The sequence below is a fragment of the Cygnus olor genome, chromosome 2 (genome assembly GCF_009769625.2).
Source record: "Cygnus olor isolate bCygOlo1 chromosome 2, bCygOlo1.pri.v2, whole genome shotgun sequence".
NCBI lineage: Eukaryota > Metazoa > Chordata > Aves > Anseriformes > Anatidae > Cygnus > Cygnus olor.
The window spans coordinates 8,554,537-8,572,520 of record NC_049170.1 but is presented as its reverse complement, the minus strand read 5'-3'; the positions used below and the strand labels follow the sequence as shown (position 1 = coordinate 8,572,520).

General features: G+C 40.2%; 1 protein-coding gene across 5 annotated transcripts in view; it reads right to left on the bottom strand.

Moving 5' to 3' along the window:
• Positions 1-17,984, bottom strand: part of DPP6 (dipeptidyl peptidase like 6) — a 554,044-nt gene that overhangs the window by 71,747 nt on the left and 464,313 nt on the right. For all 5 annotated transcript variants that reach the window (XM_040548017.1, XM_040548019.1, XM_040548016.1 and 2 more), the window contains exon 8: positions 11,640-11,760. In XM_040548017.1, coding sequence (XP_040403951.1) covers positions 11,640-11,760 — 121 coding nt within the window. The remainder of the gene's footprint in view (positions 1-11,639; positions 11,761-17,984) is intronic.

Here is a 17,984-nt window from a genome sequence, read left to right as displayed (position 1 = left end):
TTTATCTGTTTATAATTTTAAAATTATTATGCAGAGAGCATCTAGACCTGAAATATGATGTAAAACTTTTATTCTACATTTTTGAGAATTCTTAATACTTCTTAGACTGGAATATAACTACTAGCAGGTATCAGCAGGAAGGTATGATTCTCTGTTGCCAAGCCCAAACATCATAGATTTAAAGCTTAATTATCTATATTCAAAAATATAATGCTATGAAATTCAGTAGAAACAATCCAAAAAACAAGCAAAGTCTTGGAGTAAAATTCTGAGAAGTTTAAGGAACATGTGCATTGGTTAGAGGTATCAACTTCTGCGTAATCATATAATTTTCCTTATTTAAAGGATAAGGATCTAAAGGAATCTAAAATGTACATCAGAGTGTTATGCATACTAAATGAGATTGTAATGTGTGAATTTTACATCCACTTTTCTGACATATTTTTTCCCTACATAAATGAAGGGAAATAATTTTCTTTTAATAGGCTGGAGTTCAAATACTCTGCCCAACAGACTGCAGTGGCTGACCTTTGCTGTGTAATCAATACCAGGGAAAAAAAAAAAAAAAAAAAGGGAGATATTTCTGTAGTGTAGCTTATATCCATATGGCAATCTTTGATGGCACAACCATCAAGACGTCCTGGCTACTTCACAAATAATGTTGTGAATAAAAACACAGATCACTTGATGTAGTTTTAGAACTACAGAGTGCTTCCACACTCATTAAAATCTCAAAAAATCCTTTAAAAGAAAGACTCTTAAAACATCCACAACCGAGGAATTTATTAATAAGCAGCATTTTAAATAATTATAAATGAATTAGCATATTGAGCTCTTAGCATTTTGTGTTGCTGTGCTGTTTGATGTGACTCTAAACTGTAAACTAAAATTTTCTGGCACAGATTGATGGGCTAGAACTTCATGGTCTTAAAACTTCTTATGACTGGGAAATAGGACACAAGTTTTCAGTCATCCCACCCCCCCCAAAATGAAGGAGTCTAAGCAGAATTATCTGGCATACAGTCATAGCTTGCCAAGATGGTAGCACAAGCTGGCTGAAGGTCTGATGGTTCAGCACCAAGAGCTGCAGGGTGTCTGCAGGCAGCTGCTGTCCCCCGCCTGGCACACGGCAGCCAATGCTGGCCACTTGCATTCTGCTACTTACTCATCTAAATTTTAAGAGGATCTTTAAGATATGCTATTTCCTCCACTTTTCTAATTATGGTTACTCTATGGCATAGTTTGCCCTGTAGACCTGTATCCACTGAAGGCTGGAAAACAGCTGGTGCAGGAGTGAGGCCATATGGTAGTTATGTATAGTGACATAAACTAATAGCGTGTTGAGGGCAGCAACTTCTGGCATGCCAATCTGACTCTTTAAAGATCTGCCCTTGTTCTTTGGTTTTCCTGATCCAGAGCAAAAATCCAGGTATGGTTATCTCCACGTGCTGGTAGGTATCAACATGGAGCTTATTCACTCCAATCTGAAAAATATACTGTATTTTGACCTGTAACACCCATATCCTCATGTACAAAAGGTGACCGAGGTCTGCCTGGTGGAGAGCTGGCATCTTGACACACGTCTAAAACCATCCTGTTTTCCCAGAACAAGGACCTGAGCATCTCGGTTGTTGTTCCTCACGTAACATCAAGCACAGATAGCAGTGCTGGAGGTTGCTTCTCACTTACAAAGATTTAACCTCCTGCCTGTTCTGCCAGAGGAAACAGCCGAGTTCAGCTCTGTGAGGGCATTCCTCAGCTCCTGACTACCCTCAGCAGGAGCTCGCCCTTTGCATTCATGGGTCATTGCTTCCTCTGCCCTTCTGCTCACAGACCTGCTCCCACCTCTGGCTGTTTCCAGCTCATGTTAGGAGCTGAAGTTGCAGTTTTTTCAACACACTTTATTACATTTTTTTTTTCTCCGTTAGAAAACCTGATGTGTGCAAATTATGAACATATGAGCTGACTTCTGTCATTATTTCTGATATTCTTTTGCTTTTGCTACATTTATACAACACTGGGTAGGTCAGACCTCTAGTAAGGCTCACATTTCTCAGCAGAATTTTCATCCGTTTCATGTAGCTTTCACTTGCTCTAATTTGGACAGAATACATTATTATTTTTTTTTTTTTTCTGGCACACAGTCTTTATTCAGGCCAAAGATCAGTGAGACAAAGAGGATAACTACTTAAACAGCCTGTAGGTTTTCCACTGGCCCCTGAATTTTGATAAGCAAGGCTGAACCACAGAAGAATCAATGCAACAAAGAAAAAGATACAGAAATTTACTTTACAGGTCAAATTGATGGAATTATTCAATAACAATATTTCTACAGCAGCTTTCAATTTTGGCTGTTCTTTCTGTCACTTTAATCACTTTGTGATTGCAGCACTTTAAAAATACTAAGCTTGGTTCTTTCCTTTAAGATATGTTTTTTAAACAGAAAAATCATGGAGACACTCAGAGAAAGAAGGGAGCTTTCAGGGGAATAATGAGACAAATGTAGATGTGCTGTGACAAAGAGCTCCACTCACTACACCAATGTTGTACGAGCAGAGGTTATGTGTTTACCTTACTCTGTATAGATGAAGGTATTTTGTACCATCTGAAGGGATGTTCCAAAAGCATTTACAGTGACTCTGTAATCTTGGAGTCAACACGTGTAACCACAAAGAGATCAGAAAGATCCATCAAAACTACACATAAAATTGTATAATTGTTGGTCTGGAAGAAACCCAAAGACATCTTCTAATCCCCACCCAGCACTGAAATAGCGATCTTTTATCTCAACAACCTATGACAGAAATGTGTCCAACGCATTCTTAAACCCTCCCAGGACAGAGATTCCTACAGGGTCCCTGGGCGACATGCCCCAACAGATATATTTCCCCCCAGTATTTATGCGAAATGTTTTTGTGCAAATTAACCTGAATTCTTTTAATCTTCTACAGGATTCTAGAGCCTGGAAGACTGCTATGTTTGTCTCAGCAACCAAACTCAATTCTGCCAACACAGAAATGATGCATTTTTGATTTCTCCACAGTTAACCTCAACACGTAAATGCATTCTCCATGTTTAATCATATCAACCCACTGATATGACTTTATGGAGGAAAAAGTCATATCAGTGACTCAAAAACTCTCAAAGCTCTCAAAATTGAGAGTATTTGTGAGTGTTGTGTAACTTTCACACTCTTTTGTTTGTTTGTTTTTGTTTTTCCCTAGGAATAACATCAATTTAAGATGTTTCCTTTGCAACTCTGGTGGTAGACACACAGCAGGAACATTACAGCACAACCCTTGTGTTCAGCACTCTGATGAAGATCTGGAGCACCACTATGAGCTTCCACAGAGTTATTCCAGACTTCAAATTAGCATGGTGTACTTCAAAATCTATTCTGTGATATTCAAATTGCTAGTTTACTAATTAGTTACTCAAAATGCCAGCATAATCAGAAAATGGGGACACAGATCTGAAATACAGTATTTAACCCGAGGCTACTGTAAATGACTTTGGAGTAGAGAAACAGAACTCACATGCAATCAGAAACCTCTAATAGCTGTGTTATACAACTTTTAATACACTATTTTTTAGAAATATTAGGGTCAGTGATGCAGTATTTATTTATCGATACCTACCAGGTGCTATTTTAATACTTTTACACTGATCTACATATTTTACATGTCAATTTTTCATTTTTATTCACATACTTAAACAGAACAGTAGCTAACTAATCAGGTTTAATTTGATTGCAAAGTGGGTATCTCTTTTTTCACATAAGGTAAATAAGAGCTAACTGTATGCCCGATAAAGCAGCAACAGTAAAATAGCAATGAAAGGGAAGAGATTCTACCACAACAGTTGGGTTAAATTTTGTGGGAAGCTGAACATCTCAACTAAATCTGCAGAGATCAGAAGACTTAGTCTGGATTTAAACTGCTCTAACTGAAGACAATTTGTGCTCTCATGTTTTTTATATTGACCGCAAATCTATTTTCAGAAAGAGATTCAATTAATTTCATAATCTCTTTAATCATACAGCCATGCAGACCAATTGCAATTCAATATTACCTTTTCTTAGAAGATTAAAACTCTGGAAACAGCGATATATGACAGTTTTATTTTGTTATTACTCCATGTATATAGAAATCATCCAATGATAAGACAAAAAAAATTAACAACAGCAGCACAAAAACAACAAAGAATGAATTGAATGACACTGGAAGAATTGAAATAATTAATTGAAAGACACTGGAAGAATTGAAGGGAACTGGAAGAAGCTCCCTAAAATACTACAAGAGCAGATCAGATTTATTTAGAATCTCCTCTCTGACTGTGTCCAGGACATCTAGAAGCATGATACCTCGAGAACAAGATACCTCCAAGCTGTCACCACCAGTGGCCACCAAACAGGGGCTACTGAGGGGACAGCCCACATTCAGCTTAGCCACAGCTTTTAAGGAGCTCTTCATTCCTTCCTGTGAAGTGTCCAACATATGAACATGATGCCAAGGGAAGCCTGGAGGCTCAAAGCTCTTCCTGAGGAAACAACTTTTTAAGCAGGTCTTCTGGGAAAGGAAAGGGTGCACGTCTTTGGTGCAAACACCAACATCCTCACTCCCCAAACGCCTCTTGACTTAGAGTATTGGCAGCTGCTGGCTGACTAGCGATATCAGGATGGACATCTGGCTTCCTTCCACCTCCCCAAGGAGAGTGCTGACCACAGTAAATAATATTCTGTTTCCCTTCCAAAAGTGAAGCCTGAATGATGGCAATCCAAAAATTAGAGGATGACAGGTGTTGGGTTTGGCTGGCAACCCCCTTCCGAACAACCTTCTACAGAAAGCGAAGGTTAAAGCCTGGGCTGGAGCTGGCATGGCTTACTGCAGTGTGGTGCTGGGTTTTGAAGCCAGTCCAGATAACAGCACATTTAAAAGTTTTCAGGAGCTTGCTGATTTTGAGGCAGGTGTTCACAATGTGCATTGTAAATGGTTCAATTTTCTCTGACCCTAGCCAACTGAGAAGGGCCAGGAGCCCTTCCCCAGCGATGCAAGCTGTACTGCAAGCTTCCCCGGGACAGGGAACCTCAGTCAAAACTAGAAGATGATGGAACTTCTACCAAACCTTTCATTACATGACCAGGTGAAATTTAAGGCTTTCATTTTCCTTCTGTTTTAACATGGATAAGGCAAAATATTGCTGTATATAGTTGATCTTCCTGGCAACGGAATTATTTACGGTGGAAGCATCCACTTCAAACACATGGCTGAGGTTAAGAGCTACTCCTCATTCTTATGCAGTTGCAAAAGAAATGGCCAGATTTTATGTACATTTGTTAGAAATCAGCATGAAAATAGAGGTGCACCAAAAAAAAAAAAAAAAAAGTCACCTACATTTTCAATAGACAGCTAAATAATGGCCAACTGGGAATTGTGTGCCTGCAAGTGCTACACAACAGCTGCATGTACTTAATGGGCAATGCTGAATGATGCCCAATATGCAAAACAGAAGAAAGCTTTCTATTTTAATACAGCGACAATGTCAGTGAAACACCACACTGGGCTTCCTACCCTGCTTGAACAAGCACAGAAATAAGGGGAAAAAATTCCATGCAGCTTCATCAAAAGTCCCAGGTAGCACCAGCATAGTCCTGAGGACAACTCAATGATTTTTGGGACTCAGGGTGCATTTGTGGCACTATTTGAAGACATCTCCAAGTGCCCTCTGTTGTCCTTGCTCCTTTACCCTTTAATGGAAGATAATTAGGACTGCACATTTACCCAGCTCCATGGAAAATTCTTCTTACCTGAAAATGTGAAAGTTCTTAAACAAACGAGAATCGCCATTCACTGCCCTAGCGATTCTTCACATCTTTTGTCCAAGAGGAGTTGTCTGCTTCATTAGTAGTCCCATTAGGACTGGCCTCTCTGTCTGTCTGGAGCCCTGGCTTGAGAATCCTTTTGATGAGAGATTAATTTATCCAGAGGATCTTAAAAAATTCAGTGATGACTCAGACTAGTTCTTTATACTCCCCCCCCCCTTTCCTCCCTTCCCCCAAAGCCTTGGAGATGCTTACTGGGAAAGGCTAGGCTTATACTACCAGATGTAATGATATCTAATCTCCTCTGGTGACACTGAACAGGAATTTGGGTACTTGCTTGCTTTCAGTCTAATCATGAATGTCCCTTTTCAATTTGATCATCAAAGTTCCTGTTTCCAAGAAGAAGTTCAGAGTTCTCGAGTTATACAATGACAAACTGGGCACGCAGACAAATTAGGAAATTAAGCAGGGTACTATCTCAGCAAACTTATCTAGCACTTAACCAGTATTAAGACCATTTCCAGCTTCCCATTATTAATACTTCCAAGTTTAAGAAATATATCTACTTCAGTTGCTTGAAATACTTTAAGCATAAAAGATACTGCTCAAAAGAAATGCTATTTATTGTGGCAGCTGTTACCGGGCACAGCACCTCTGAGACCAGCCATACACGTTCTAAATATACTCTCTGATTTTTCTGAGATGCTGATTAAATTATGGAAGATTTTTCTTTATTAGTGCATTTTCTTTCCTCTCTTTGCACAGTCTAGAAAAAGGAACAGAAACACTATTAGCATGAATCAGCCAGTAGCTTTGGATATGTTGTTCCCCCAAGCTCAAGGAGAGTTTCAGGGAAACGTATGGGAGGGGAAACAGGGAGTCTTTCACTACATCTTGCAGCAAAAATTCTGCAGTTTCATCGTCTTAATGATGATGACATCCTGGCCTCTCCCACCAGGTGTCACTGCAAAGTCATATAAGAGGATCTATTGGTAATAAAGCAAGATGCAGGCAGAATGAAGATTAATAAGACATACGAGTCACGGCTGAAGGAGTCTCTTTTCACTGCTCCTCTTGCTCCCCAGCCAAAAATAAAGCAGAGCAACACTATGGTGCATTAAGCTCAACAGAACAGAGTATCCATTTGAAATGTTGGATACGTATAACTCGTATTGCATAAGAGTTTTAAATGAATGCCATGTGAGCCTCTCAGACATGCTCCTCTGGCACGAGGATGAGGAGAGGTCCAGAGGAGATGTCCCAGCCACCAGGTCAGGGCCAAGTCTGAATGGGGTGCTTGCTCTGAGATGATCTTTAGAGACTGGCAGGACAAACCTTTCTGATCACTCTGAGGGGACCTGGGGCAATGAGTAAATCATGTGCGTTTTTTCCTTTTGCAACCCAAGTCCCTCAGCCCCAAACAAAATGTGCCCAGAAGATCACGTCGCATAATGGCTCGTAAGGGACTACTTTTACGTCCGAGGGCACAAACAGCAACACAAAAGGAAAACAATCAGTTTCACAATCTATGGATAGGACTAGCCCATCTGTAGGTAAAAATCCATCCTTTCCTTCCCATCAGTGAAGGGATGGAGCCCGCCTTGTGTCCTGGTCCCCTTTGATTTCCAAGCAGCTGAGCATAACAGCAGAATCATGTCTGTGAATGCAGGCTTGCTAAAAGGAGGTCACCCCAGGACTTTAGAGCAGTGCAGCCCAGGAAAGGTCCCTGTGCTGCTCAGCGAAGCCATGTAAAAGGAGCCTGAAACAGGCTCTGGCAGGATTCAGCATTCCCCGGGATACAGTGTCAGGGAAACGGAGTCCCTCCCCTACACAAATGAACTGGACGAGCTTCCAAACTGCAGCACAGGCACACTGCATCCTCTCTGTGTCACTGAGCAGCATCACACAAGCAACCTGCAGCACAGCTCCTCCGCCACCCCATCGCACAACATCCAGCAGCCTCCCCCCGTGCCTGGTAGCAAATGGAGACCCTTTAATTACACCACAGCAGAATTAATTTCTGTCGAAGGGTACTGCAACAGAGTGCTTAAATGAAATGGGCTTTAGCTGCACTGTACTTGTTAAAATGTCCAACATTCTTAATAAAATAGTACATATATAAAGAATATATAAGTATCTTTTTATCCAATCACTTTGAAAGTACTTTGTACTTGCCACCACTTGTGTAAAAGTTATCTTTAAGCCTCCTTGTTCTTGAAATGTGTGTTCAAACCAACATTGGTCATATAGCAAACAGTGAAACGTAAAGCACTCTTTGGTGGTGCTATTTGTTTAAATGTTTAGCTGGTTTCAGCCACAGAACTTTAAAAGCTCTCTTATAGGATATCACTACATTTTAGTATAAGCATCTATCAGGCAGAGCTCTGAAAACGTTAAGTCAGAGTATATGAAAACATTGTCAATGCTTATTTTAGTAATAAAAGCCATGTTTAATCTATGCTTTCATGTTTAAGTAATCTATGCATCCATCTATAGCCTTCCAGCTAAATGCAGTAAGTAGATTAAGCTCTGATTGATTTGAAATGTTTTTCACTACATTATCAAAAGTCTACAGATCAGCATAAATACCATGAAGAATTTTTTTTCCCCTTTGGCAGATTTACAAAAGCAGAGCTTAACTTGAATTGAAATGAACTCCTGCATTTTTTACAGGGCAAGAAGAAAAAAAAAAAAAAAGCCTGTCAAATCTCCTCTAGTTCTGCTCTGCTTCTGGACAGCAAAAACGTATGATTAATAGTACAGTGCATCTATTCTGTCATGACAAGAGCAATCACGTTATGAAGAGAAGTGTTCCCCCTGGGCCCACTATTCATAGGGGCCGTCAGGAGTTACCCCGAAAGGCGGCACTGGGGCTGTGAGCCGCGTGGTGCAGCAGGCAGGCGGCTCGGGGAAAGGCAGGGGTGGGCTGGTGGTGACGTGCTCTTAAAGATTATGGCTAAAAATGTTTAAAACTGGCTGCCTCAGATAGAAAACATAAATATTTTTATTCACTTTTTATTTTTTTGGCAATGCATTTAGGAAAAGCAAGAAACAGGTCGTGCACCATCACAGCAAGCCACCAGGCGCTCTGGGGAGGCTCTGCAGGTGGTGGTGAACTTCAGCAGCAAAAAGAGCACCCAAGAGGAAAGCAAGGTGCCAAACTTGCTGTGATCTCGTTTCAGCGTTTCTCACAGCTCCTTCACGGACTATCTGCTGGAGGTGGCTGCACAGACGGAATGAGATTTCCGCATATGTTCGGCACCCACCATGAGAGTGCACTGAGATGGCAGTGGTGCAAGCAAATGTGGGGCTGAGCATCCCACCCAGCTTTGTGAAGGAGATGGGAGGAGATACCTCCAAACATCAGTGGGGATGGTGGAAGATGAAAGACAGGCCCAGGATGGTAAATTTTGATCCTTGCTCAGATTTTAAACAATTCCATTCAGGTGAGTTTGAACTTACATTTTGGTTTGGTTTATTCCTCCCAAAAGAGGAAGGATCCAAGAAATGGAGATAATTTGGAAAAACAAAGGTGCTGGTAATCACTTGTCAGCAGAGCACCCCAGCTGCCTGAAGAGCAAGGCTTCAGCCTTGCTGACCATGATGCCTGAATTCCCAGACTGCAGTAGGGGTGTCATCCATCTCCCAGTGGCCCTTGCCACCTACCAGCATGCAATACCCAATTTCTTCTGGGATCCTTCTCCATCCATCCATGCATGCATTCAGACTGCTGACACATAGAAGCTGTGGACCAATCCGATCCTGCATCCCCACAGCTTGTTCGCGCATCTGCCACAAATCCTCAGTCCTGACTCCAGTCCCAGCTCTACCCCTGTGAGGACTGCACAAGTGATGCTATGCATGAGAAGGGGCTCAGCCTACACGGTCCAGCTCTGGATTTGAGTTCACGTTCTGTACCCCACCACTTGGGCACACTTCTCACATTTCCTATGGGTCTCTCTCTACATTGCTTGTGAAGTAAGAGAAGTTTTCATTTCAACATAAAACGTATGTACTCAGACTCAGTGACATTTCCAAAGGGATGTTATGTCGTGATATCCACAAAACTCCCAGGGAATAACAGGTTCAGTGGTCTTATTCCATACATGCTGCTCAAAGAGGTTACAGAACCTGGCCTGGTATATGCAGACAGTATTTGGTTCATTTATTATCCCAGCACATTAACATACAGTTAACAAGTAAGTTCATTATAAAGGACAAACCTGAAAGTCAATGTCAGCCAAGAAACTGCCTGAGCAATCCAGTAATTGAATAAAACACGTGTCAGCAAAACACAAGTGTCATCACAGGCTTGCCAGTGTGCTTGGAGTTCACCAGCGTGACAAACTTCTCCTGTCAGTATGCTGCTGCATGCAAGACTCCATAAGACCTTATGTACCAAATGATGTTTATCAGCAAAAGATGGGTACCAATATGCTCATTTGACCTACAGAGTCAAATAGGCCAGCCCACAACTTCAGCAACATATTCAGAAATAGAAAAAAAATAAAATAAAATTAGCATTTTGCAACTTCTTAGCCACTCTTCTGGTTACAAAGTGCTTTGCAAGGAGTACATTAACTTGCAAATATTCTGTGGTACAACATCAACACACGTTTAAATATCAAAAGTAGTCTAAATGGGTATCGGAGATTTCCACCAATGTGTTTGATAAGTTTGAATGCTGATGTATGGGGCCAGTTTCTCTTGGGCATGACAAATGAAAGAGTTGATTTTAATTCCCTCATTTTCGAGTCCAACAGCCTTGACTTAGCTATGATATAGGGTAATTTGAGGAGGGCTTCATATTTTAAAAACCAATTGATGGTGAATGCTGTTTGGCAACCTATTCTGTTCCATTAGGGCTCAAGGAAACTGGAAGCAACCAGCAGGGCTCAGTTAATAGGCTTCTCTGTTGAGGTAGGACAGGGCTCTCTGAGTGGCAATTTTGGGACCTGAGGGAGGGTGTTCTGGGACTTGTAACTTTAGGGAGAAACCATGTCACACTGCCAGGTCCCCAAAACTGGATCCTTAGGGAAAGAAACTGCTGGCAGCATCAGCCAGCAAGTCAGAGGGAAGTGTGCTGTGTGCATGTGTTCTGGTATATATTTTAATTTTAATTCTGCTTGAACATTATTTTAAAAGGCTATTATGCCCCCCAAAAGCACAGAGGTGGCTGCGATCTTTTCTTAGGCTAGTAGGCAGGCAAGATTATTTTGCAGCAGCTGCTCACAGACATCTAAAGGGCCATTTGCCAGCTGAAAGGACCAAAAGAAAGTAGTGCTCCAGCGATGACCCTCTGCCCCATCGGGCCTATTTTTAAGGGAAGAAAGCCAATTACTGTGAGGACCTGTCTGTTTTAAGAAAATTTTTAGCTGTCAAGATCTGGGCAGCTTCCAGAGCCCACCTAGGGCTGTGGCAAACAACCAATCAAGTAAAATTGTTTCCTAGTTTCTTCCCTTAAAATAAACCCACTCTTCCTCCCCGCTTCGTTCCTTTCCTGTGATTTGACAACTGGCACGTCTCTGAGTGATTGCAGGTGCCATTAAATAATGAAGCAGCTCTGTTCATTAATGCTTTGTGATTTATTACCTTTGGACTAAAGGAAAGAAAAACAGCCTGAAAAACAGAATTCTGATATCATTTCACATTATTTCCAGCCCAGCACTTCAGACGACTGTTAGAATGGCAAATTTTCAGCTTGTGGTCCACCCGTCCCCAGAAATGTAGTGCTGAACATCCAATTCCAGACAGTTCTGTAGATTTAGAGTGTAACTTAAGCTCATAACTAACTGCTGCCCTAAATGTTGTGTCCTACCTTCATATAGCCAGTCGCTGAGCCCATTGAAAATAACACCTTCCTTTCCTGTGGAGACCACTCGGATGGCTTGTTTCCCCACATGGGCACAGTAATAGATGTTATTCTCAAAGATAAATATCTAATTTGAAGGGAAAAAGAAAAAGAGAACAGCATTAAGCAGTGGCTCCGTTATAAAATGTTGCATTTTGCTTTTACAATAATTGGCAGTATAAAAATCACATAGCACATTTTTATAGCATCTTTTGTCAAAAAAGGATTTCCACAGCTTGCCTCCAATGCCATCGACTAATAGAAGGATGCTAATTTACAACAAGCTGAAGCCTTGGTCCTTCAATATAAGCTTTATTTTTCTTACTCCTGTCTTCATTTCAGAAATTGAACAGTGCAGTGAGGGCATGAAACAAGGAACACCATATCTCTGGATTTTCAAGAAGTGGGGCCAGGACACAGCAGCAGTTTGCAGAGTTAATTTTGATGATATATGGTGACTAAACTGGTATTTGGACACTGTTTATTCCTTGTTTCCAGTTGCTCCTGTTTCCTTAAAACAGGACCAGCAACCTATTACATAATTTTTGCGTCCAGTTTTTAATGGAACTGCAACAAAACAGCATGTGCTGCCGGAGTGGGGCAGCCTATGGGATTGCAGCACATGGTGAAAAAAGTATGGGGAGATTGGGGTTTTGACTGGGGACTGGGTGCATGGGACACAAAGGGATGCCCTAGACCTCTGTCCCAGCCACAGTCCCCAGCTCTTCTTCCTGGGGATGATCACAGAATCACACAACTGTAGGGGTTGGAAGAGACCTCCAAGATCACCTAGTCCAACCTCTTAGCAACTCCAGCTTGAACAAGAATTGAACAAGAATGTATCAATATAAAATTCTTATCAATCATAAAATTTCAACCCAAGATTGTCAGGGGGCTAGCATCAGACTCCCAAATGTCTCCCATTTTTTTAAGCTAATTTTGTGTGAGTTATTAAATTTCCTAGATCATCTTTTGGAATCATGCAGTTCATTTGGGTATTTAAGGGTTGATGAGTAAGCAAAGTGAGCAAAACTTTAGCCAGCCGTAAAAAGGAAGGAAGGAGGGAAGGAAGGAGGGAAGGAAGAAAGGAGGGAAGGAGGGAAGGAAGGAAGGAAGGAAGGAAGGAAGGAAGGAAGGAAGGAAGGAAGGAAGAAGATATTGGTCTATCATATCAGTCTTTATCGTCTGCTTAGATGCTTGAATGTCATCCATAATACACAGATCTTCTCCTCTCCTCCACTCAAAGAGAACTGCATCCTAGTCTTATTTTTTAAATATTTTTAAATTCCATTCAGACTGCAAAGATGTACTGAGCAGGGCATCAGGAAACATATACAGACTATAAGACAAACTGTTAATAGAGTTCAGCAGACATTTACACATGGGGATTTATAGCCTTAGATATATTGGAACATATGTTAGGTGTCTATACCATGATACAAGAATGCAATTTCTCATGTTACCCTCATGAAAGGATAGAATTGGGAAAAATATTTACTTTCAGCTTCTGTTTCACATCCTATTATGGTAAGCGTTTCACCTAAAGATGAGCTGGAAAGATTCCAGAAGAAAGTATAGGTTTTAATTTAATTTTGTCAGCTGTTATTGAGAATTTGCCTATGGGTAACTTGCTTTTCTGCCTTCTAGCCTACTAGGGCTTTTAAACTAAGAAAAGCTGCAACCATTTAAATTTTTTTTTTTGAAAGTAAAAAAAATATATATTGTACAAGATACTACATTCTCTTTAGTACCTTGATGTTTAGTAAGCAGAGGAGCCAGACAAGGGACACTGACTAAAGAATTTAATGTGTTAGTTAGCCTGCATGGGAGGATTGTTGAAACTTAAGTGCACATAAAATTCAGGAAGACTGAGCAGAATAAGTCATTTTGAGCAAAATGCTAGGTTGCTTTTCATAGTCAAAAATAAAAATCAGTATAAACAAAGGAGCATCAGTAGCAGCAGCACCAATAATAAGAGCAGGAGTCCAGCTAGGAGGCTGAAGAGGGGCAGGCAGCATAGGATGGCTGCGGGGACAAGGACATTGCTTGGACAGCCCACATCACACCATCCTGCTCTGCAGCTTCTGCCACAGGCAAGGCTCTGTACTCCCCTGTTTTTACATCTTCAGTGTCCATGGGAGGCATCCTGGATAGTCCCTAACACCTTGGTGGCATGTACTGGTGAAAGTGCGAGGGAAAACTGGTGAGACTGGGACTCAAGAAAACTGTTCTCAGTTCTCACCGCACCTCAAGGATGCTATTGTAAGACAAACCCAAACCTCTAAGTCCAACAACTACACGTGGTGGGTGTTTAGGGGTCTCTCCTGCAAGAGGCACACACAATCAGGTGGAGTTATTCAAGTGATGCAAACCATTTCTTGCCCAGCAAAGGAAGGTTTTGCAGTATTTTGTACTGCCTTAAATTTTAAATGAGTCTACAGGAAAAATAAATAAGGTAGAATGACAACCTACTCCTGCCCTTTGCTTTGTAAAGCACTGCAAATGTTTCCTGTCTTCACTGTTTTGTCTTTCAAAGCTTCATTGCACTAATCAGTCTGCATGCGGTATCTGGTAGCTGCAATGGAAAATAATATAGTGCTCTGACTTCAAACTGTCTCCCGTGTAATTCAGAGCCAAACTGCAGCACCTCATAGAGAATTTAAAATTATCCTCCTAACTACAGTGCCTTGTACCCTAAAAATGTCAAGCGTAATCAAGATAAAAGATAACTGAAGCAGCACAAGGAAGATTTCTGTGTAATGTATCTTATAAATTAAGAAAAAGCTTTTGAACTTCAGTTATTCATCAAAAAAGAAATGTCTTTGGATTACTTCACAGTCTGGGTTAGAAAGATATTAGATGATTTTATGAAATAGCTTTATAATATTTTCCACTGTTTTGATTTTATTACATTAAAGAAGTACTTTCTATCAAAGAGTCAATCCTTTGAGCTAATTAGAGAGTAAGAAATCTGTATAAAGAAAAATAATTTAAAAAATGTATGGACATCATTTTCACATTATTTTATGCTTCCTTTACATATTAGTCCTGTAATAACATAAAATGAAAACAGAATGGGTCAAAGGAGATATCAGCAGGTTGAGTACCATGCTCATTTTTGTTATGACACGTTCAATGCAGAGGAAAAAATAGATATTCAGAAAGAAGTAAGAAGAACAGAAACATCCCTACATAGATTGAAGAAAGTAAAATAGTTAATTTTGTAGAATAAACAGGTAAGTCGTAAGCTCCACAAGCAAATGAAGATGAGACAGAAAAGAAGGAAAGGATGTTTTTGCCCTTTATTATTATTATTAACCAAAACAACACAGAAACCAATGAAACCTGAAAGAGAGCTGTTTAAAAAAATAGATAAAAATATTTTCTCCCACTGAAAGTAGAATTAATGTATGGAACTCCTTGCCACTGGATGTAATATTGGAAAGAACTTCCTTCTCTTTATGCTGGATGCTATAACAGGGTTCAGAATATGAAATATGCCTTAACAAAGACAACTGGAATGTCCTGGGAGACTAAGATTTTATTTTTATTTTTTTAAATTTATTCACTGACTCCGAGGGTAATAATTTCCATGTGGATTTTACTGTTAACTTTATGGTGCTCAGGATATCACCTGAAATTTTCAGCATAAACTTAGAACCCCCTTAGCCTCAGGTATCAACACAGCACTAATTTACTTGGGCTGGGAAGAAATCTCTGCCTGTTTGCAACTTACATTAGAACTGATTACTGCAAGCCATTTGACTTCCTTATGTGACACAACTGAAACTGAAGAAAAAAATACTAGGCTGGTTGAACCAGCAGCCTAAGCCAGGAGGAGAATGTTAAGCCAAAGATTAAGTATTTATCCAGTAAAATAAATTTATCCAGTAAGATAAATGTTTAGACTAACACAAAATAAACTTAATCCATGTAAAACATACAAGAGCTGTAACAACACTGATTTAAGGAGGATTCATTTCAAACTTTTTTTTTTTTTTTGGGGGGGACTGCTTAAAGGCTTAAGTATTGTTCTCTACCAAGCCAATCCAGAGTGATAGTAAGTAATTATGATGCAGTAATTAGAATACTGCTATTTTTCAGTGATTTTACTTGCAAAATTTTTCAGGAATCTAATGAAAATAATCTCTTTAAGACCACTGTGAAAGTCAGAGTGGCCAACTATTTTGAGCAGAAGGATATTACACCTCCTTTTCCAGTTATTCCACCCTGCTTACTTCCAGCCAAAAAGGTAAGTAAAGTTCCTATTTCTTCAAGACCAAGATAAAATAAGTTAATACACAATCTGCCTTTTTACTGCTTCTATTTATTCTCCAGCTTTCAAGTAGAATTATGAGCTGATGTTCTCTTTCTCCCATGTTTTCTAACGTATATAACTTGTCACTAAATGGGTGACATCACTCAAATTTAGCATCTCCAACCATAAATTTAATACCTGGGTGCTTATTAGTTTATTGGCACATTGTAGAAGCATGAATGCTTTCTACATGTCAGAAGGGAACCTTTTCCACTGCCAGGTCAGCCCACAGGATTTAACCACAGAGAGTAGTTAACATGAAAAGTTTGTCCATTTCACATGGAAAGTTTTGTCAACAGACCTGGTCTTCATATACAGACAAGCACAAAGATTTGTCTTGAAACTGTTTTAAATTCCAGATTGGCCAAGTTTCCTTATAGTCTGAAGTAGACAGTCACAAAACAGAAGGCTCGGTGAGTAGGGAAATATAGCTATAAATCAACATGCTACTCCTTCTCCATCCAACATAGTGTCTACTATTTTTAATGTTAAAGCCTTCTTCTATTTTCAGAATTTTGTTCTGTATTGGTTTTTTTTTTCCCTCTTTACAGAATTTTGCAAATAAACCGTCAAACCACTTTACTGAGGGAGTATTCTGGCAGAATAAATAATAACAGATTCATTTTAAAATTCTGTCTCAGGAACACATTTATTTTGCAGATCAGTAAATTTATTTTTGTAAAGGTAATTATCTACGGACTTCGCTGTTCTAGGTTCTGAACAAATGCACAGAAAAGACAGTCCCTACCCGACAGCATATCATCTTCACAGAGTGATAAGCACTATTGTCTCCATTCAGCAAGTAAAGAAAACAAGAAGTAGAGACACTGAAGACAAGACTCAATTGCCCAAACACAGGTACCCAGAGCTGTTTTAAGCCTCTTCATTTATCTAAAACATCTTGCAGATATGGTACAGGACACATGGGAAACCTGTGCTCTCCTGAAAAGCATCTAGAGGCCACATATATTTAATACTATTCCTATATATAAGAAGGCAAATCCAGTTTTCAATGTCACATGGGAACACTGGAAAAAAACACGAGTCAAACCTGGACAGCTTGAGCTCTATTCCAATGCATTAACCATAAGATCATCCTTACTATTATTATCATTTCACATCAGGTAGACTATTATAAGCTTGTGAATACTTGAGAGAGAAGCAATCCAAAATGCGCCTTGTCCTGTTATGAACTCCATGTTCAGCTGATGAAATTACTTGCAGAGTCATGGTCAGCTTCAACAAGATACTTACTTGAACTCATATTTCCTTTTGCAAAGGCAGAACTGCAGCCACTGTAACATTTCTTTTGCTGAAATAGCAAAGAAAAATGGTTCTTGTATGTATCATGCTCTGTACATTTGCCAGTACACACCGGCTGGAATCAATCTTGCCTCATCTTGTACATGAGGTTTTGTCACCTTTTGTAAATATGTGGTTCCAAAGGCACGATCCAGTCTGTCTGAAATGCCAAGTACACTCAGCAGGGAGATGCAGGTGCCAATGAAGAACTAAAGGAAGATAAAATATGCCTAGCTCCATGGGATTTTTCTTCTCCAGCAGCTTTGATGGCTGTCTGTGTGCTTCTGAGTCCAAATAAAGTCAATCAATGCAGTCCGTATAAGTTACGTGACTACCACTTCCACTGAATATAGACAGCCAACAGAAAACATCGGGTACCTTCATCCACTCAAGATCTGGCCCATTAGCTCTTTGATGGCAGGGACAGCACATGCATGCTCCCAGCTAGTATTGCCCTAGTGCTAGGCTTCCTCATGCACACCCTTCATCGTCTCTAAAAGCCCTCTCCTGCTGCAGGGAGGCACAACCCCAAGAGAAGGACTGTAGCATATATTTTGTGGTTATCGCTTAGATGCTGTTACAATTAGACATGCCAAAGTCTTTGTTCTCTTCTACCTACAGGTCAATCACACCAAATTTCTTAAGCAGCAGGCACTCATTTCTCCAAACAAGCCCAATGAGAATATACATGG